Here is a 22,464-nt window from a genome sequence, read left to right on the forward strand (position 1 = left end):
CTACCATATAAAATTTTCGCAATAAAGCCTAAAATATAAGGAGATATCAGTATTTTTCTCAATAAACCGTAACTGTAGAAGGTTTAATCTGGAAGCATTCTTATTATAACTATTGTTCACATTTTGTGTATTTAACAATACTTAACATCGATTATACGGATTCAAATTTTTACAGTGGTTGTTTCTATCCCTAACTCACATTTTAGAACTGTTTTAAAGGAACTAATGCTGGGTTTTTGTTTCATCTGCAAATAGTAAACAATGCCTTTAAGCTGGTATCTCACTGAGCGGCGAACGTTTGCAAACGTAGCAAATTTGAGATTTGCCAACTTTTCTGACGAATGTTTGCGAAAAATCAAGGTTCGCTTCTGCCATTAGCGACAGTTAGCGACTTTTAGCAATGTTAAGCGACAATTACAGTTGTAGCAACACTTGAGCGAATGTTTGCGAAAGTGTTTGCGAAACACAGGTGGCGACTATTAGCAACTGTTAGCAAATGTTAGCGACAGTTTTGCAAATATTAGCAGCTGTTTGCAAATCCCTTGCAACAATTTGCGAATGTTTTGGCACCTGGAAAAGTACCAGGCGATTATGTATGGTCAGACCCATAAAACGAAAGTACAACTTTCCACTGCATTCAGATTTCTTGTGACCACTGTTTAAGAAGGATTTCCAGAATATATGGTAATGAATTTTTGCCAAGAAGAGGCTCAATGTGCTGATATCCTTGAAGAGCTGGTTTGCCTGGCTGCTGCTACAGCTATCGTGCAGCTTAAGAGAAAGACGATGAAGAAAAACAAGAAACGTAGAAGAACAGATTACTGAAAAACTGGATCAGTGAGCGGTTGTTGCAGAGGACAGACTTTGGCCAATACGAAAAACTTTTGCAACAATTACATGATGGAGATGTCAAGAGCCTCAAGAACTTTCTTAGAGTGGAACCTTGCCTGTACTGTAAACGTCAATATTTTCGCGCGATTAATTTTTCGCGCTGAGCGGCTCGAAAACATATTCGCGGGTTCTTAAATTCGCGCTCCTCAGCGGGTTAATACACAGTCGCTGTTTTCATCCAGCGATGCCAGCGTACGATAAGCGACGTAGCGAGTGGCGCGAGGGCGAGTACAAGCGCTCAACCTCTTTGATTTTACTCGATACATGTACTGTAGTACTAGTACTGTAGTCGCGGGGATGTAGCACACCAATCGGCCTGGGCTCGGTGCGTGCGATGATACTGCTATATGCGTAAACATGTCTGTACTACGTAGCAGTATCATCAACGAAGCACACACAATTCAGGCCGTTCAAAATGTGCATGGAAAATTGCGAAGATATATTCGCACGTTTTTGAATTCGCGCTAGCCGAACGTAGTGCGAAATCCGCGAAAATTAATGTACCGCGAAAATTTCCACGTTTACAGTATCAGGAGCTTTTATATGGGAACCAATACTTGTTTGCTAGCCAGTGGCGAATCAAATAAAAATGTTAGCGACACCGTATTACGACCGTTTGGGAATTCTTACAAGTGTTTTGCGAATGTTTACAACTGTTAGCGAAAATACAAATTCGCAAAGAAAATTTGAACATGTTCAAAATTTCTCTGCGACAAGAAAAACTGCTTGCGACCATAAAAACCGTTTGCGAACTTTCTTGCAACTGTTAACGAACCCTTTACAAACCCTGGCAAAATCCCGAATTCGCTACGTTCGCAAACGTTTGCAGATCAGTGAGATACCCCCTTTACAGATTATGAACCTCCAGTGGAATGGCACAATGTCCTATTAGTACTAAGAAGGGTTTGTGGTGTATTAGGGCCCTACTGGATGTGGCCCCCATTTTCTATACTGTAAAACAAGGAATGTTCTCATGCATTTTAATTTCGAGATTTTGAGAGAGCCAAGATTCACATAATTAAAATGCATTTTGTGAAAAGATCTTGTTGACACTATATGCACTGAATGTTAATAGCTCTAGGCAACTCACGAAAATTTCATGCTGCCAAAATATTGTGTTCTACAGTACATGTAGTTTCGTCATGTCTGAGTTGCTGAGTTTCTTCCGGTCGGAGGGGCTGAGTTTCTTCAGATCGGAGTGGCTGCATTTCTTGGCCAGCTGTATCTGTTCCCGTACCATGTGTACCTCTTTCGGTAGCATCCTCAATACTTTTTTGACCCCTCACGTGACTATATGAAGCAGTCACAAGTCGAAATACAAGCATCCTTGCAGCCAGTATTGAACAGATTAGTATAATTGCTACAACTAAGATACAAATGAGTATAATTGCCCATGTGGGCAGTGGGCCTTTCTGGGTGTCCCCTGCCATAGTGGTAGCCATCTTGACTAGGGCTGAAAGTGGTGTTGATGCGACGACCAGATCCTAAAGTTCCAAAGACAAAAATTTCAGAAAAAAGCAGAGAAATATGGTTGACTCGTGATTCCCCCCCCCCCCCCCCCCACTGAGAAACATTCTGTGGCCTCTGTACATTAATAGCAAGCAGTGATACCAAGTATTACATTTTGATGAGATGCTATGTTTAAACCAGACATCCTCCATTTTCTCATTTTTTAGACTAATGTCATAAAAAAAATCAATCTTTTGCAATGATACTGCATTAATTACACAACAAGTAATTAATATCTATCTAAAGTTTAAAGGTTATCACATTAATTCATACCCATATCCACTTTACATTTAAACTCTTCATTTATACATTGTCAAGGATTGCTGTAATTAGCATACTAAGCTCAAAATCCAAGCAAGATAATCCCCTTTTCCATAGTAAATGGTTGCACAAATCCTAAAACAAAACATATCAGATGTTTCTACATAGAATAACAAAATAATCCAGTTGTAATTCCTTAGCACCCTCACTTAGGAAACCCACTGACAATTCAGGTAACAATTTAAAGTGTCCACATTGTAATTTCATAGATGGGAAGTATGGTTCAGTTTGTAAGGTTTATGTTACATGCTGAAGGACATTATATTGATAGTGGAAACAATATTTTTTTTTTTTTTTTTTTTTTTTTACTTCAGTCAGTGACACAATGTGAATGACTTTATTATCATATCAGCTTCAATAAACTCTTCAATGATATGACATAATCACAGTTTAAACATCTATCAATGTATCCATTTCACAATACACTTTCTTTCTTCTACTACCAAGCTGTTAACATTGATAATTGTACACAACAATTTCTTTCTCGTATTCCAATGATAATTGTACACAACAACTTCTTTCTCGTATTCCAATTACCTTCTTGTGTGAGAGAAATGTTAACTTGTCTGAACTTAAATACAAATAAAACACGAAATAACCATATTTATATGATTCTCAGTTTTCTGTAACCATCATGGTCTCTAAGAAATCAAATTGCTTTTCTCTCCAATTTACATCATCATCCATTAGCTGCTTCTGAACAGAAACTGCAATAGATAATAGTCGTTACCATAGAACTTAACTCATTTATTATTTTATTTAACCGCAGATTATTGTTGCTTTAATTAATTTTCTACCTTGGTTATATTCCTCCTTCATTCCACTGCTAAACAATCTTTGAGGAAAACACATATGCATAAACATATATAGTCCTGGGGAAACAATATTTTTGAAAATAATGCAAGTGAAAGCAGTTTGACATGCCCATTACTACCTGTCACAAAGCTATTAATTCATAAGCCATGATGACTTTTTCATCAATCATCACTTTCACTTCAAGGTTTTGTGACATACAAATGCCTGTTGATTTGTGTTGATTCATGATACCCTCAACATCACTTTTGCGGTGAAATGAATATATACAGTCAACTTCTGATACCTCGACGTCGGATAAGCCGAATATCACTTACCTCGGGGGCAAAATGAAAGTCCCGATTGTTCCTATGGAGTTTCCATGTATTAAAATTCGCATAGCTCGAAGAAAATAACTCGAAGTTCGGTTACCTCAAAGTGAAATCTACTGTCCCGATCTTAATTAACTTATTGTTTTTCCCAGCATGTAGCCCGAATCAAAATTGCAAACATCACTTAGCATCTCCGAATAAGGGCGCGTGGACAGAGAAGACATGTCACAAATCTTTTCACACTTGACTGTATGAGACCAGAACAATCGCACGCCCAAAGAAATACCCAGTATACACAGCTGTCAAGAAAAAATACCCAACACCTACCTACATACATACACGGTATGCACATAGCACCCTTGCCAATGGAGTGCTTACGATAGCACTACGCTCTGCCCCATCGTCTTCTTTTCTTTAACCACTGTGTTTTAATTCTTGATCGTGATAGTCATACCGTGCGCGTAGATTTCTTAACCGTCGTGGCGCACCTGCGTAGGTGTTGACAGTTATATCTTTGGCATTAATCACGGTCCACTGTCCAAACATCATTCTCCTGCGTAGTGCCTTTTTTAAACTTTTTTTTTGCCTTTCACGAAGTATGTTTCATATTCTTCCCTGTGAACGCAAGCACTGATTTTTTTTTTTTTTTCAGCAATGCGATTATGAAAATAGTGTGGTATATGATCTGGAACTATAGGCCGAGTATAATAAAGAATAGAATAGACAGGGCTCCACACTACCTTTTATCGGGCCACCAATATAATTGATTTTTATTTTTTGGTGGTCGAAAGTAAAATCTGGTGACACAAAAAAATGAAGAAAAACATTAAAAAAAGTAAATCGGTCCTACTAAACATAGAAAAATTAATATTAAGCATTATTAAAGTGATACAGATGCCCGAGATGTCTAAAACAAATGAATAGAAATTCAATCATCTTATTCTGTGTTTTAAGATTTAGCAAATAGGTGTAGATATATTATAAAAGTTGATGCCTATATATTTAGGAGGTCAAAACTTACGTTTGAAATGAAAAAGAGGGAGCATTTGCCGACATTTGTTAGCATCCGACATTTGTTTTAGCATTGTAAAGAGCCGAAAGTTACCGTTATTCATTTCTTATTGTAAAAGCAATCATCCAACATTTATTAGTCTGTTAGCACCTTATGAAGCCGAATATTACCGTTATCATTTTTAAATGTAAAAGCAAACAACCGACATTCATTTTAGCATCTTACGGAGCTGAATGCTATCCTTATCCATGTCCAAACGTGAAAGCAAACATCCGCTATTTGTTTCAGCATCTAACTGAGCGGATTAATACCGTCAATCATTTCCAAATATAAAAGCAACAATCTGTCATTTATTTTTACATCGTAGGAAGCAGAATATTACCGTTATTCATTTCAAGCTGAATGTTATTGCCATTTACTTTTGAACGTAAAAGCAAACATCAAACATTAATTTTACCTCTGAACGCAGCTGAATGTTAACTGTTATTCATTTCGAAATTTAAAAGCAAACATCAGACAGTTATTTTAGCATCGTATGGAACGGAATATTGCTGCTATTAACTTCCGAAGGTAAAAGCGATCATCTGACATTTATTTTAGCATATTCCGGAGCCGAATGTTATTGCTATTTCCTTTCAAAAGTATAAGGAAACATCCGACATTTATTTAACCATCGTAAGGAGTTGAATGTTGTTTTTCATTTCCGAACATCAAAGCAAATATTCGACATTTATTTAAGCGTCTTTCGGAGCCGAATGTTATCCTTATTCATTTCCGAACGCAAAATCAAATATCTGACATTAGTTTTAGCATCATACGGAGCTGAGTCTTTTCGTTTTTCATTTCCAAAAGTATGAGCAAACACCCGACATTTATTGTAGTATCTTACCGAGTCGAATATTACTGTTATTCATTTCCAAAATTAAAAGCAAACATCTGACATTTATTTTAGCATCTTACGGAGCCGATTGTTACCGCTGTTAATTTTCAAAAGTAAAGGCAAACATCCAACTTTTTTTGGTGGCGCGATAGGGCCACCAAAATCTTTATTTCTGAAATTTTGATTTCAATTGCGATTTTCATTCAATTTATTCATATAAAAGTCGATTCAATTCCAATTGACAAGCATGCAAACAATCGGTTGGCACTATAACAGATACCATGATGAACATCGATAAATGTCGGATAAGTCGAAGAAAATTCGATGTACGCGTACCTCGAATTTCGCGTACGTCGAACCATTTTCTTCAGTCCCGACGAATTCAAGGTATCTGAAGTTGACTGTAGAAACAACCCATATATTTTTAAAATAATTTTTCTTCTATTTTTCTTCAGATTATTTGGATATGCCCACAAAAAAATCCTTCCAAACCAAGATTCTGGTTGTGACCTCATTTGTCAGTCATAGCTAAAGTACTGATATGTTTAACAAAAGACATTGGCATGCACCTTCCCCTCGACTCGGAATAACTTGCATGTTTCTGTTATATCAATGTGACTAACAAAAGACATGGCGAGAGAACATGCAAGTTACTGTACGAGCTGAAATTTTTGCGTACAGATTTTTTCGCGAATTGCTACTTGGAGGACATTCTCGCGTGTTGTTAACTTTGCGGTTGCGAGGGTCTAACTGAATTTAGTTATTCGCGCGTTGTTGTGTTCGCATGTTGTTATTTTCGTGGTTCAAAGGCGATTCGCGAAAATAAAACCACCGCAAAAATTTCAGCTCGTACAGTATGCTCGGTCTCGGGGAGGGTGCATTCCGATGTCTTTTGTTAATTTCCATGAAAACTATTGTCTAACCCGGAGGCTTATTCACTAATATTAAGAGTTTACAGTGAAATGTAAATGGGGTCTAACTGCTTCATCTTTGAAGGGTCTGAATCGATATCACATGATGTACAATTTTTTACCTGTATGCCATTAGTTGTAACATTTGGTCCGAGGGTGGAAGGCTGAACCCCGTCCAGCACCCCATGCGTTGGAGTGACTGGCGTCTAGTGTACAAAACAAAAGTCGATAAAAAACATGAAAGGAAAATGCATGCATTGTTAAGTTGTCATTAAGTGCTTTGTGTGTTACAGTTCACATAATTACTAACAAAGTTTAGTGTATGTAGTGTACCCTCATTTTAAGAGACACCCCCCCAAAAAAGAATGTATACATAAAACTAAAAACTTCCACCAAAATCTTGTATGTCGTTGCACACAAGATGCAAGTATTATGACTTTGTGCGTTCCACGCCACACATATTTTCCTAATTTTTCTCCCCTTCCTTTTCATTGGCAAGAAGTGGAAGGCACATATTTTTGTCTAATTAACCTTTTTCCAACATTATAGTGGATTCTTGTTATAACAAAGTTCTTGGGACCAGCAGTTTTCTTTCATTATTTATCAAAATTTTATTAGCACCGAACAAAATAAAATTAAAAACATACATTTGCAGAGCCAATAATTTTGTGACCTGGGTTTTTATTCAGTTGTAAACTGAATTTCCTTATAACCGTGTTTGTTATTCATAACTTGTATGGAGATTTACATAGCCTTCAAGGCTGAGCTCACTAGATTATGAATTTTGCTGTATCCATTCGGGTGTTCAAGTGTATAACAAAGAATTTGTTAGCTCATCAATGCACATTCTATTCACATCTCGCATCTGACCAATATTTTGCATTGTTTGGGGGTGTGTACATGCAGTTGACCGTGGAAAGAGGATACATGGCTTGGCTGGTATCCCATAGCCAATATCCAATCTCTCCGTTTTCTGTAGACAGGCAAAAAGAATCTCTTTCAAGGGCATTGAATTACGGTAGGCTCTCAGAGACTTGCAAGGGGTTAATGCCTCAATTAAGAGGTCATGCTGTGTTTACCTAAAGCCCTCCGCACAATAAACGACTCATGACTATACGACCTTATGACCATGAGACCATGTCGTACGACCTGGCAATGCGCACTATACGACCTGACCTTACAACTACGCGTACAACTGTTCTGGCTTCAGTACATTTTACCAGTAAGTATATGGAAGCTCACGCAGTGGGCATTGCGTGTGCTTCTATACTCTGCGTAATACTGTATTTTGATGGGCTGAAAGCCCACGACAGGTCTAAGAAATTCAACATGTCAAATCTCTACGACTGGCGCTAAGACTCAGTCATACGACTGGAAACTGGCAAGACTGGTGATGTCACACTTCCGGTCATAAGGTCGTACGACCGGTCAGATCGTATAGTGTGCGGCAGCGGGCTTAAAGATAATAAAAAGTTTTGGTACCTCAAAAGCTTCCCTGAATTTCCTTGTCTTGGTTTGTGTTTCAGGTTAAAGTACGTTGTCTGTGAGAATTACTCGCCCCAAAGTGCTCTCATGTCTTAGTAATCATGCAATAATGGTTTCGTACCAGAGCCGACGCTGTCCAGCGTCGATAAATATTGTACGAAACCACTGACTGCGACCAGCAGCGTGCAGCCCATTGTACGCATAGCTAACTGCGACCAGCAGCCCCATACGCATAGCGTAATGGGGCTTCGCATTGTAGCATTCAGGATCATGACAGAATTAGTATCGCGGGTAAATGTCAACTTAAAATCCAAAAATTTCTTCGATTTGAAGACTTACCAATTAAGTTGAAGTATTGAAAACAGGCTTCGAACAACGTTTGTTTCTGCCGATAGTCCCTTTCTGTTCGAATTGATGACTGAATGTGACTCGGTCGAGAGGACCTTGGGAGAGCTACTTATACACTGAATACCATGGCCAGCGCATGCGCACACAAACATCTTATCCGTTCATGGATTTGAAATTTGTGTGCATGTGACGTGTTCGCATGCACTGGCTGTAGTATTCAGTGTACTGTATGTAGCTCTCCTAAGGTCCTGTCGACCGAGTCACATTCAGTCATCAATTCAAACAGAAAGGGACTTAGGCAGAACCAAACGTTGCCCGAAGCCTGTTTTCAATACTTCAAGTTAATTGGTAAGTCTTCAAATTGAAGAATTTATGGGATTTTAAGTTGACATTTACCCTGCGATACTAAATCTGTCATGATCCTGAATGCTACAATGCGAAGCCCGATTACGCTATGCGTATGGGACTGCTGGTCGCTATGCGTATGGGGCTGCTGATCGCAGTTAATTGCATGATTACTACGACATGAGAGCACTTTGGGGCGAGTAAGTCTCACAGTGTTAGTTATATGAGAGGTACTTTAACCTGAAACACAAACTAAGACAAGGAAATTCAAGGACACTTTTGAGGTACCAAAACTTTTTATTATCTTTAAGAGGGCTAGGACTCTTCATGCGCATAGCACAAACCCCAGAGCATGAGTCTTGAATCTTCATGCAGAATTTGGGATTTTGGGCCATGCACAGAATTTCTCATTTAAAGATGTTACGACCAAAATCACTCCGAGAATGATCGCACAAAAGAAACAATCAACTGATGTTCAGGCGGTTTATTAACAGTGATATTGGGGGTACAGACTCGTAATCGGTTTTCACATCAGTACAATAATGATCACTAGAAACAAATATAAGTCAGTAATGGAATCACTTACTCACTAAATCACGAAATCCCTACAGTTTCCTGGTAGTGTCCAAATACGATGCTTGATGCACAAATGAATGATCCGTGATGCACCGATGAATGATTCCTTCGACGTAAATCCAGAGGCACAGGTTACAATAGTCCGCGTTATAAATCCAGGGTATATGTCCACAATAGATCCACCGTATAATGTTCCCAGCGAAATGTGCAGAATCCAACGACCACGTCCAGTCGATGCGTTGAATGATGATTCACTTTATATTGTCCAGCTAGGAATCCAGCCCGTCACAGCTTTGCCGTAGCAATGTCCATTGACATTAAAATATGGAGTCCAATGAAGGCACATTAATTCTCTACAGGCAAAATGTCTCCCAGGCCAAGTATCTCCACAAACATAACAGGTCAGCAGGTAACACAGGACTGACTATAACAAGTCGCTTCAGAGCCAGAAGTGACGTAACTCTCAGAGCAGAGGTGTTGGGTACTCTGCCTACTGCAGAATTTCTCTGGCTTATATACTATCCATTCACCCCCTTCTAGCACATTCTATAACTCTCTCCAACCTACTAGCCAGTCCAAGTTCCAGGAATCCTGGATGACTCACTGCCTATCTATGTACAAAACATCATTGCCAAGAATAACTACCAATCACATTGGGCTACAGGGACAGTGCCTCACTCAGCCAAATATGTTAGCACTTCCCAGAACTTTCTGGAATGGGTGAAATCATTCTAGATTGAGTGAGCTATAATGTATTTCCTGTTACATGCATGTACTGTATAGCTACATTGTATACCACCTAGAAAATTCTCCACTTATCTGGTCAGCCTGTATGTACTATATCTATACCACATAGAATGTTCTCCATTAATCTGGTCAACCTGTGTACATACACATTAAAACAGCCATGCATACAGTACATCATACATATGTACATAACTACTAGTGTGTACATTTGTGACACCATCCCCCATGGGAAAAAGAAAGCCTTGCCGTAGCAAGGGTTTCTTTTACCTTCACAATTTCTCATTATTATTTATAATGAATGTGAGGTAAAATCCAGGTTAAGCTACAATAATCACATACTATCACATGCCTTTTGGATAGCTGTATTAATTCCATGTTCTCTTTTCATGGATACCATTTATAATGATATTGCTTGGATTCACGGAGCTTATACAATCATATCAAACTGTTTTGCACACATTAATGAATATGCTTAACACATACACTAGAAATGATATGCGGTGATAACTTTTCACCTTTAATACTCTCTTCATGTTACACTCTTGACAGAGCGTCGGCAATTACATTGTTTTTGCCTGCCACATGTTTGATTTTGAGTGCATATGGCTGCGTCATCATGCTCCATCTGAACAATCTGTTGTTCTTCATTTTGAACCGGTCTAAAAAGACTAAGGGGTTGTGGTCAGTATAGACTGTGATCTCCCCTTTGCTATTTGTCAAGTACACTTCGTACTGCTGGAGGGCAAGGATGAGACTGAGAGCCTCCTTCTCAATTGTGGAGTACTTCTTCTGGTATGTGTTCAATTTTTTGGAGAAGTAGCTAACTGGTCGTTCAGTGCCTTCTTCATCTTCTTGGAGCAAAACCGCTCCCACTCCAACATCGCTCGCATCTATTGCCACCTTGAATGGCTTTGCGAAGTCAGGAGCTGCCAAAACAGGCTCATTAGCAAGGACTGCCTTTAGTTTCTCGAAGGCTCTTTGACACTCATCAGTCCAGGTGTACTTTGCCTTTCCCTTCAGCAGGTTTGTTAGGGGGGTGACTACAGTGCTGAAATTCGGTACAAATTTCCTGTAGAAACCAGCCATGCCCAGAAATCTGAGCAACTCCTTCTTGGATTGGGGGATGGGAAAGCCTAGTATAGCCTCTACCTTGGCTTCTCTTGGCAATACTTGTCCCTGACCGACTACATGCCCGAGATACACCACTTTGGCCTTTGCAAATTCACTCTTTGCCAGATTAATCACCAATCCGGCCTCCCTGAGTCGATCAAAAAGTTGCCGCAAGTGTGTAATGTGCTCCTCCCACATGTCACTGTACACTAGGATATCATCAATGTATACTACACAATTGTCAAGTCCGGCAATGATTTGGTTTGTCAGCCGTTGGAAGGTGGCTGGAGCATTTTTCATGCCGAATGGCATTACTTTGCATTGGAACAAGCCATCTGGTGTAGCAAAGGCAGAAATCTCTCTGGCTTTGTCGGTCAAGGGCACCTGCCAGTATCCCTTTAGAAGGTCTATTTTACTGACATATGCAGAATTTCCGACCCTGTCAATGCAGTCTTCTAGTCTGGGAATGGGGAAAGAGTCTGTTTTCGTCACGGCATTCACCTTTCTGTAGTCTATACAGAATCTTTGAGACCCATCCGGCTTGGGCACCATGACGATTGGGGAGCTCCAACTGCTTTTACTCGGTTCTATTATGTCATTGTCTAGCATGTATTGAACCTCTTCCCTTACTTTTTGCAGTTTGCTCGGGTTTAACCTGTAAGGGTTTTGCTTGATAGGGTCAGCATCTCCTACATCAACATCATGTACAGCCAGAGGGGTGCAGCCTGGTTTGTCTTTACACAGTTCTTTGTACTTATGTAACAGACTAGTCACATCTTTCCTCTGATCTTCAGGTAGGTAGTTCAGTGCCTCATCTACTTTCCCTAACATCTCTGAGTTAGACAACCTGGCACTAGAGGGCTCACTTCCATGCTCATCTTGAGCTTCTCCCTCTTCCTCTACTTCCTCTTCTACCACCTGAGCTACGCCTACCGGCTGACCAGCCTTTCTCTCATAGTACTCTTTCAGCATGTTTATGTGACACACCCTCTGATCTTTTCGTCTATCTGGCGTACTGATCACATAGTTCACATCATTGAGTTTCTTTTTGACACTGTATGGGCCACTGAACTTGGCTTTCAGTGGTTCACCTTGTATGGGCAGCAGTACAAGAACTTTGTCACCTGGGTTGAAAGTTCGGGCTTTGGCATTTTTGTCTGCCTTTCTCTTCATAGAGTCTTGTGACACTTTCAAGTGTTCCCTAGCTACCTCACAAGCCTTTGAAAGCCTTTCACGAAACTTTGACACATAGTCAAGTAGGTGGACCTCATCATCCTCAGTCATGAATTTCTCTTTGATGAGCTTCAGTGGGCCCCTAACTTCATGACCGTACACCAACTCAAATGGGCTGAAACCCGTCGACTCATTTGGGGAGTCCCTCGTTGCGAACAGCAGGAAAGGGATGCCCTTATCCCAATCCTCGGGATACTCCTCACAGAACGCCCTAATCATTGTCTTTAGGGTCTGGTGGTAGCGCTCCAACGCACCTTGGGATTGGGGATGATAAGCTGACGACTTCAGCTGCTTCACACCCAAACGATACATCACCTCTTGAAATATGCCTGACATGAAATTTGACCCTTGGTCAGACTGCACTTCCTTGGGCAACCCATACCTAGTGAAAAACTGCACTAGAGCATCTACCACAGTCTTAGCAGTGATATTTCGCAATGGGATAGCCTCTGGAAACCGTGTAGACATGTCCATGATTGTCAAGAGGTACTTGTGACCTGACCTAGTCCTAGGCAAAGGTCCAACACAGTCAACTAGAACCCGACTGAATGGTTCTTCAAACGCAGGTATCGGAATCAATGGCGCCGGCTTCACCGAATGCTGTGGTTTACCAGCCACCTGACATGTGTGACAAGTCTTGCAAAACTCAGCCACATCCACATTCAACCCCGGCCAATAGAAATGCCTCATGATCCGATCCTTTGTCTTTCTGACGCCTAAATGGCCGCCAACAGGTAACTCGTGAGCAATCCTCAAGATCTCACCGCGGTAACTAGGAGGGACAACAACTTGACGGACCACCGTCCAATCCTCATCAGCTGGCCTATGGGGAGGTCTCCACTTCCTCATCAAAATGCCATCTTTGACATAATAGCACTCAGGGACCTTTTCAGCCTCAGCCTCAGAACACGCCGTCTGAGACAAGCCTTTCAACTCAGAGTCTGCCTGCTGTGCTTCAACCAAGGAAGACTTGCTAAACAGCCCATCACTGTTAGCCTCGGAGCCTAATACAGCAACCCCATCATTCAAATCCTTGAAAAAGGTTTCTGCCAACCAAACACCGGAATTCTCCTCCACATCAACAGAATCCGCATCATCTTGAACAGCTCTACGAGCCTGAGACCTAGTCACAACACAATCTGGGAAAATCCCAGGAAATTCCTCCTGCAACTGCTCAGTTTCAGCAACCACCACTGGTTTCTCCGAAACAACTGGAGACGCAACCACCTTGTCCCCAGCCAAGTCATTCCCCAACAAAAAGTCAATGCCTGCCATGGGCAACTCAGGAACAACTCCAACAGTCACAGGACCAGAAACTAGGTCACACTTCAGATCCACTCTATACAGTGGCACTGACATATAACTGCCATCAACAGTCTGAATCAAGACTTTTGCATTCACTGCACTGTCTGGTGGAAAAGTCATACCACCATCCACCATCAACGACTGAGAGGCCCCCGTATCCCGCAGGATGACCACTGGCTTACCTGCCTCACCAGAAGTACATGGGGTCACCTCACCATCAAACAAAAAGCTACGATAGCTCTCATCCACCTGCTTCATCCTATCTTTGAATTTGGGAGATTGACTTTCAATGGCCTGTGTTTCACTGAACGGGACACTGTTTTCGGGTAGGACACTTTTTGACATAACAAATCCCAAGTCCTTCTTTGTTTTGTTTTGCAACTTCCAACACTGTGACTTTACATGCCCTGTCTTGTTACAGTGAAAACATTTGATGACATTTGCACTTGTACTGGACCCTTTGTCAGATTGAGGCTTTGGTGCCGATGAAGTTTCAGAACTTGTGCCTTTTTCAGAACCAGCATTCTTTGGACTGCTCGACTGATTTTTGTCTCTCTTATTTCCAGAGAAATTCCTGAAAGGTGGTCTGTTGTCATTTCTGTGGGTCAGCTCATACTCATCAGCCATCAAGGCTGCTTTATGCAAACTTGTCACTTTGTGATCATCCAAATGCGACCTCACACTGAAAGCAACACTCTTTTTGAATTCTTCCAAAAGAACAACCTCACGTAGGTTATCAAAGTCCTGATCCACTTTCAGGGATCTGTACCACCTATCAAACATCATTTCTTTTTCACGAGCAAACTCAACATGTGTCTGGCCTGGTTTGCGGTACGAATTTCTGAACTTATGTCTGTACGCCTCTGGCACCAATTCATAAGCATTCAACACTGCCTTCTTGACTGTAGCATAGTCACGTGATTGCTCTTCAGAGAGAGATGAGTACACATCGGCTGCTTTGCCGACCAACACACTTTGAAGGAGCATGGGCCAAAATTCCTGTGGCCATTTCAAACTGTTAGCCACCTTCTCAAATGACACAAAGTATGCATCAACTCTGTTTTCTTCAAACTTTGGCACCAATCGAATGTTCTTTGCCAAATCAAATTCAGGGGGAGCCCTTTCACGATTTCCAACAGTCTGTGCATGAGTCAATTCCATCTCACGCAACTTCATTTGCTGCTCCATTTCGAATTTCCTCATTTCCATTTGTTCTTTCTCCCTCTCTCTTTCTAATCTCATCTTCTCTCTCTCCATTTCCATTTCTTTCTCCTTCATTTGCAATTTAGCAAGCTCAAGCCGTGTCTGATCTGAAATTTGAGCTTGATCAGGAGTATGAGTTTCTTCTTTGAGCTCCATGTGACCAGCTACTAAGTCGAGAATCTCTGCCTTTCTAGCACCTTGTGGAACATCAACATTTAAATGCTGTGCAACAGCGGTCAAATCACATTTGCGTAACCTTTGCAAATCTTTGAGGGACAAATCTGTCCTCTGAACAAATGCCTGAACATCCATTGTACTGATTGACATTGTCACAATGTATTACACACAATACATGTATACAATTGAACAATCAACTCAGCTGGTATTTTGTCTGTACCAATATTCTGGATTCCGGAACGTTCCAAATTCTAAGTTTTTGGCTTTAAATTCACTTCCCGGACAAGCCCCCAATTTTGTTACGACCAAAATCACTCCGAGAATGATCGCACAAAAGAAACAATCAACTGATGTTCAGGCGGTTTATTAACAGTGATATTGGGGGTACAGACTCGTAATCGGTTTTCACATCAGTACAATAATGATCACTAGAAACAAATATAAGTCAGTAATGGAATCACTTACTCACTAAATCACGAAATCCCTACAGTTTCCTGGTAGTGTCCAAATACGATGCTTGATGCACAAATGAATGATCCGTGATGCACCGATGAATGATTCCTTCGACGTAAATCCAGAGGCACAGGTTACAATAGTCCGCGTTATAAATCCAGGGTATATGTCCACAATAGATCCACCGTATAATGTTCCCAGCGAAATGTGCAGAATCCAACGACCACGTCCAGTCGATGCGTTGAATGATGATTCACTTTATATTGTCCAGCTAGGAATCCAGCCCGTCACAGCTTTGCCGTAGCAATGTCCATTGACATTAAAATATGGAGTCCAATGAAGGCACATTAATTCTCTACAGGCAAAATGTCTCCCAGGCCAAGTATCTCCACAAACATAACAGGTCAGCAGGTAACACAGGACTGACTATAACAAGTCGCTTCAGAGCCAGAAGTGACGTAACTCTCAGAGCAGAGGTGTTGGGTACTCTGCCTACTGCAGAATTTCTCTGGCTTATATACTATCCATTCACCCCCTTCTAGCACATTCTATAACTCTCTCCAACCTACTAGCCAGTCCAAGTTCCAGGAATCCTGGATGACTCACTGCCTATCTATGTACAAAACATCATTGCCAAGAATAACTACCAATCACATTGGGCTACAGGGACAGTGCCTCACTCAGCCAAATATGTTAGCACTTCCCAGAACTTTCTGGAATGGGTGAAATCATTCTAGATTGAGTGAGCTATAATGTATTTCCTGTTACATGCATGTACTGTATAGCTACATTGTATACCACCTAGAAAATTCTCCACTTATCTGGTCAGCCTGTATGTACTATATCTATACCACATAGAATGTTCTCCATTAATCTGGTCAACCTGTGTACATACACATTAAAACAGCCATGCATACAGTACATCATACATATGTACATAACTACTAGTGTGTACATTTGTGACAAAGACCTAATAAAATGGTTTAGACATTTTTTTCTTAATGATGTAATAATATCAAATGTTAAATTCTAAGTAATTCTATGGTTGTGCGGGGTTTTTTACTGTCCTGAATTTTGTTCTGTATTTGTTAACATAATGGATGCAATTTCCTCGGTTTTGGAAAACTTTCTATACTTTCGCCGCATGCGGCGCACTATCACTTCTAAATTATGATGACGTCTAAGATCGGAGTCGTCGATATTGATTGTCCGACCAGCCTAGCCATAGCCAGCGAGCTAGCAAGGCTATGTTAGCGCAGTGCAGCGACAGCCGACCGGCGGCTAGCGCTGGCGGGGGAGCGAGCTATTGAGCGCATAGCAGGCGCTGCGCTGCACTATTGTCATTGGCTAAGCCTTTAGACAAAAGAATATTTAATGAATTGTATCGGATTTAATACTGCCAATAATACAGATTACAACAGTTACTGTGGTACGCTTGGATACCATTATTTTCGGCAAACTCGTGAAATAGGCCCCACCACTGCGTGTCTGTACTAATACTACGGCGACTCGCCTGTTTAAATACTTGTGAATTCAGCCCTACCGTGTGGCGTTCATCGGTAGGTAAACACGGCGGTGGGGCTGCCTTCCACAGTCAATACTCGTGAATGCGGCAAAAATGACTTCCTAATACATGTATGTCCCTCGACTAATTTAACGGCCAATTTAACCATAAATACAACCCTACCTAACCCTAAACCCTAGGACCTACCCTTGCTTGCTATAAATGCATGGGTACGGTGCACGCGCACTGCGGTGGGGCCTATTTCATGATAGCCCCCACCACCACTGCGTGTCTGTGCTAATACTACAGCGACTCGCCTGCTTTATAGACCTAGACCTACTCATGAATTCAGCCCCACTGTGTGGCGTTCATCGGTAGATAAGCAAGGCGGTGGGGCTTCCTTCCACAGTATGATTTGTAGCATAAAACAAAAACTACTCGACCAAAATTGACGATCATTCTTGGTATCGTTTTTCTTAGAAAATGGTGCATCTAAATTACTGATAACAAATATTGCAAAAACTGTCCATGGGAAACTGGTTAGGCCTTTTTTTTTTTTTTTTTGGAGCCACCACCCACCCTGTAACATATCCCCCTAGAGTGTAGCCTCTGTACTATACCAAAGATTCTGCTATTACTACTTTTTAGTCTACTAGACCTAGTGGTAATAGTACTACTACTAGTAGTAGTACTAGTAGACTACTACTATTAGTAGACTACTACTACTAGTAGACTGCTACTACTAAGGACTAGACTACTACTAGTAGTTAACTTGTTAATGCCGGCCGACGGGCCAGGCCACGGCCGGGACGCTCCCGCTTGTGGCGGCCGGAGTAGCCTTTAAACAAGGCGACTCGCTCTGCGTGCCCCCGTATAGCGCGTTTACCCCACAAACCTGTTGGCCGGCGAGTGGAGCGAGCCGCCTTTATCCACTCGTTCAGGGATGTGTACTTTTGTCGTTGTTGTTGCTTTATATTCTTTGACAAATTTGCGTACAAATTTGACGCAGAAAATACACACGGCACCTAGGCAAGCCTCGTTAATATTAAGTAGAATAAGAATAGTTACTTAATATTAACGAGGCTTGCCTTGGTGCCGTGTGTATTTTCTGCGTCAAATTTGTGCGCAAATTTGTCAAAGAATATAAAGCAACGACAACGACAAAAGTACACATCCCTGAACGAGTGGATAAAGGCGGCTCGCTCCACTCGCCGGCCAACAGGTTTGTGGGGTAAACGCGCTATACGGGGGCACGCAGAGCGAGTCGCCTTGTTTAAAGGCTACGGCCGGAGTAGCCGCTCACTTTGTGAGCGAGCTGGGTCTGTTCTTCTACTACTTACTAGACAAACAGTTACAACTTACAATGTCAATCATGTAGAATACAGTATATCCTTTCTAACGTTTAACTATATAGGGGCATACCACACATACCACTCTGTATTTCCCAGGCGATCGTTTCCGTGAGGTCTATTCTCGGACTTGGTGCCATGTTCATACGCTCTTGCACTGGCAGCGGGGGAGATGCAGCTGGTTCATATCGGTAAGGTACAGCCCTAATGTTCTGGTTCATCGGCTGCCTCTCCCTCCCCATCTTCCCCTTCAACTTCATGTGCCTCCTCTTCTTCTCCGCTATCGTCAGAGCTGCAGTCTTCATCATCATCATCATCATCATCATCATCAATGTCGAAGTTTACCCATATAGGGGAAGACATTATGCTCGAGGTACCAGGTATTTGTGCAAGCTAACTTAGTGATAATGTACGTGGTACTAATGTGTACATGTCGACAGTCAGTGGGTCGACCAGGAGCGCACATCCCGCGGGGCCCTGGCCTGGCCGGGCTAGCTAACGTGTACGCGCGTGTACCAAGCTAGTAATCTAAGTGCTTGTGCTGAGCGGCATCTGCTAACTGAGCACAACTCCGTGCTTAAACGTCATCATTCGGTTCAGGGGTGTTGGTCACGTGACTATCTTTTTCGCAAAAGCTGCAACGAGGTCCTCCAAAAATGTGATATTTGGGGGAGTTTCTAGAAGCGATAAAAACCGGAACGACACTGACAACATATTTACATTGATAATCATGACATATATTTTACATTTCTTTTGCAAATTAAAACATTTTGCATGCATTTTATTAGGTCTTTAAGGCGTGAACATACTGTTGTTTTCTTAATTTGTTTATATAGCACATATGCTACAAGTGTATGCAGGAATCATTAAAACTAAATCAAGTCCTACTTAGACAGCAATATTTTTTTTTTTTTTGTCAGTATTTGTCCAGTTTACCTGGGCTATTATCAACTCTAGTATATTGTCTTTGTGTACTGCATGTGGCTAGATTTTTCAGTAATATGCTTACCACTCGAAAGTTGAATGTATGAACAATGATCGTGTGATCCCCTCGTATGACCTTGATTGTCCAATCCCTTTGGTCTTCTTGTTCTAAGTCTCTATGGGTGATCCTGATTAGTCCTCGGGTAATCTGGATGTGGACTTTTGTACAGTTTATTAGCCTACAGGCGTTCAAGTCGCAATTGTCATCGCTTATGACAACTATACTCTGGCCCTCACAGAGAACTTCCAACGTGAACTTGTAGTCTTGCATTGTTTGTCCATCAGGGATGAAGAAGCAGATGTCGATAACTGAAGTTTCACCTACTGTGTAGGTGGTTTGATCCTTTGTGACGTTTATCAGCGTGATATTTTGCTGGATTTCAGATGCACTACTAGCCACACATATAAGACATGTCACTATGAAGAAAATGTGACTGGAAATTAGGAAACTCTTCTCCATTTTGAGTCCTAAAGTCAAGAGAGCTCGTTGTTTGCTGTGTAATTTAGACACGCCTAGCTGCTCTGGCCTGCACGTCACCTTTGTCCTATACACTGAAGGCGTGCGAGCTGTTGTCCGCTTTGTTCAAACACGCCTACTTTGGCCTGATGCTGCTTTTTCCTGCACATCCAGTGCTAAATGGTGTCTCTCTTTGTCGAGCTTGGATGATCAATTTGATGTTAACGATAGGTCTTAGTTAAATTTTGTCAAAGTGTACAATTTGCCATTCATAAAAATGAAGATACAGCCCCAAGAATCACTAGGTGCGTGTGGCGTGGTGATCACAACGGACACATGCAATCTGGGGGCATTTCATCAAGTATTTTGTCAGATAGGTTTCTTTTTTTTTTCCGACAAACTGTTATAAGTGTAAAATCTGTCAAAATGTTTGATGAATTGCCCCCACCTCCCCCCCACCCTTTTCTGCTCCAGTGCGCTCCTCTTATAGGGAATTGTATCATGCCCCCCCCCCCACCATTCCCCACTCTGGGGTCAGAGGTACCGCATGCATATAATCACATATTCCCTAAATATTCAGTGAAGGGATACTTTTGATGCAACAAAATCCGGCACAAGAATTGCGAAAAAAAATGATCTCGAGTATTTGACTTATCACCCAAAGATTTTTTATTGAAAAAAGGACTTTGTGTTCCATATAAAATGATACAAAAATCTCTCCTGAGGTATTGTAGTGACAGCTATAGCTGAGATGAGGGTGTCTGTCGTGACATACTGGGATGAAATGAGAGCTCACCTTGAGGTAGGGGGTTTATTGAGCAGTGTTCTGGAAAGTCTGGAGAAAATGAGCATATATGCATAAATATATATATGCATATATATGCATATATATATATATATATATATATGTATACCAATATACTATATGTATATATAGAAAAAAATGTCAAAATAGAGGAATGCATATAATGGCAACAATTTATTAAAAATCCAAATTTTGGGTGCCTTTCGTCAGGGATGCCTGCATATCATCTATAGATATATCATGTCTATATATCTCTCTATATGCATGCAGTACACACACACATTTATGTAATACTGCTCCATGTTTTCTTTAAGAGGTAAGTTGTAGACTCGTTCATTATGCTAGAAAATTGAAAGTTTGCCCAAATGTTGTAAATAATTGACGTCACAAACTCTTGTCTTCTCATCCAGCAAAGACAGAACCAAAACTTGAGAAATCTATAACTTTTTGATAGATCGTTAGATTTTTCCCTCTCTTCACAGATATGTTCCATGGGCACTTTCTCACAATCCACATGTATTTTTGGGGTTCATTTCTATGTAATATTCACTTACAGTTAAAGTATAATAACTTTGTGTAAAATCTGATTGTAATTCACCTATCTTTATCTTGTATATGTTTTAACTTTCTTCAAAAAGAGAAGCTCTATTTCTTATCGGAGGAACTGCAGTTCTTTGTTGTTTATGTTTTGAGTGTTTTTCTTTATTTTTATGTGACATGGTGAGAGAAAGGGAGTGTATCAGGCTTTTGTGATGATAGTGATCTGTGCAGTAGGGTTGTATGTATGCTTAATGGTATCATTACATTCAGGCAACAAATACACACACAAAGAATGAACTGTCCGCACATGTCGGTAGGTACAATTACAAAGCAAGTTTATTGGATGAAGTGCAAAGTATGTTGTGCAGTGTACAGTTACTGGAAACATGGCATGATGTTTGTTCTTTGTGCTCATCTAATTAGGGATTAAAAAGTCTGCTTTCAGCTATTAGCTGGTTTTCAGCAAGGCCATGGACATTTATAACAAAGCAGGAAATTAAAAACAAAGTCACAATGATTAAGAAGCAATCAAAACAAATACAAATCAATAGTAACATGGATTGATTTGATTTGATTTGAGTGTCCCACATCCTAAACATGAGAAACATGATTATCAATAGAACATGACAATTGATAGAACATAAAACTAGACATACATTTTGTAATATAGGTTATAAGACTTCAATGGTGAATAAGGGACATAGGATGGACAATTAGAAATAGACTTGTATTAAAACAAATATTTTTGATAGCATGCAAAGATTGATCTTTACTGGTATTGTAGTAATTATAGAACACTTTCCTCAATGTCTGTCACGTATAACATTAAAGTATGTCATTAAATTTTCTAAGGCATTGAATAAAAAGATTGACGTGAACAGACAGCATCTGTGAGAGTTGCAAAGATGGTCAAACATCTAGAATGGTGTTTGGACTTCTCAGTACAATTAATAAGAATTCCATCAGGAATGTCACAGATTGTACTGCTTACAAGTCATTATTGAGTATAATGTAAAAGTGGAAATTTTCGCGCATTTTGCGCAACCAGAAACTAGCGCGACAATAAAAGCACGCAAATATTTTTGCTTGCCATATGTTCCCATAGTTGCTGTCTTGATTCCGCGGAATGAAAAACACAGGAAATTCTTCTCACCCGGCCCAGGGCGAAAAATTAGTTTTGTGAAAATATCCACTT

The 22,464-nt window shown here is 40.7% G+C and overlaps 2 protein-coding genes across 2 annotated transcripts in view; one reads left to right on the forward strand and one right to left on the reverse strand.

Moving 5' to 3' along the window:
• Positions 1-22,464, forward strand: part of LOC139725203 (2-amino-3-ketobutyrate coenzyme A ligase, mitochondrial-like) — a 79,423-nt gene that overhangs the window by 38,932 nt on the left and 18,027 nt on the right. The gene's annotated exons all lie outside the window — the stretch shown is intronic.
• Positions 1,625-22,464, reverse strand: part of LOC139725211 (uncharacterized) — a 35,568-nt gene continuing 14,728 nt past the window's right edge. The window contains exons 2-3 of the mRNA XM_071636302.1: positions 6,771-6,854; positions 1,625-2,375 (exon numbers count right to left, since the gene is read on the reverse strand). Coding sequence (XP_071492403.1) covers positions 1,989-2,375; positions 6,771-6,854 — 471 coding nt within the window. The 3' untranslated portion in view covers positions 1,625-1,988. The remainder of the gene's footprint in view (positions 2,376-6,770; positions 6,855-22,464) is intronic.

This window comes from Diadema antillarum, unplaced genomic scaffold (genome assembly GCF_040938485.1).
Source record: "Diadema antillarum isolate AM-2024a unplaced genomic scaffold, OU_Dant_1.0 seq00000024_RagTag, whole genome shotgun sequence".
NCBI lineage: Eukaryota > Metazoa > Echinodermata > Echinoidea > Diadematoida > Diadematidae > Diadema > Diadema antillarum.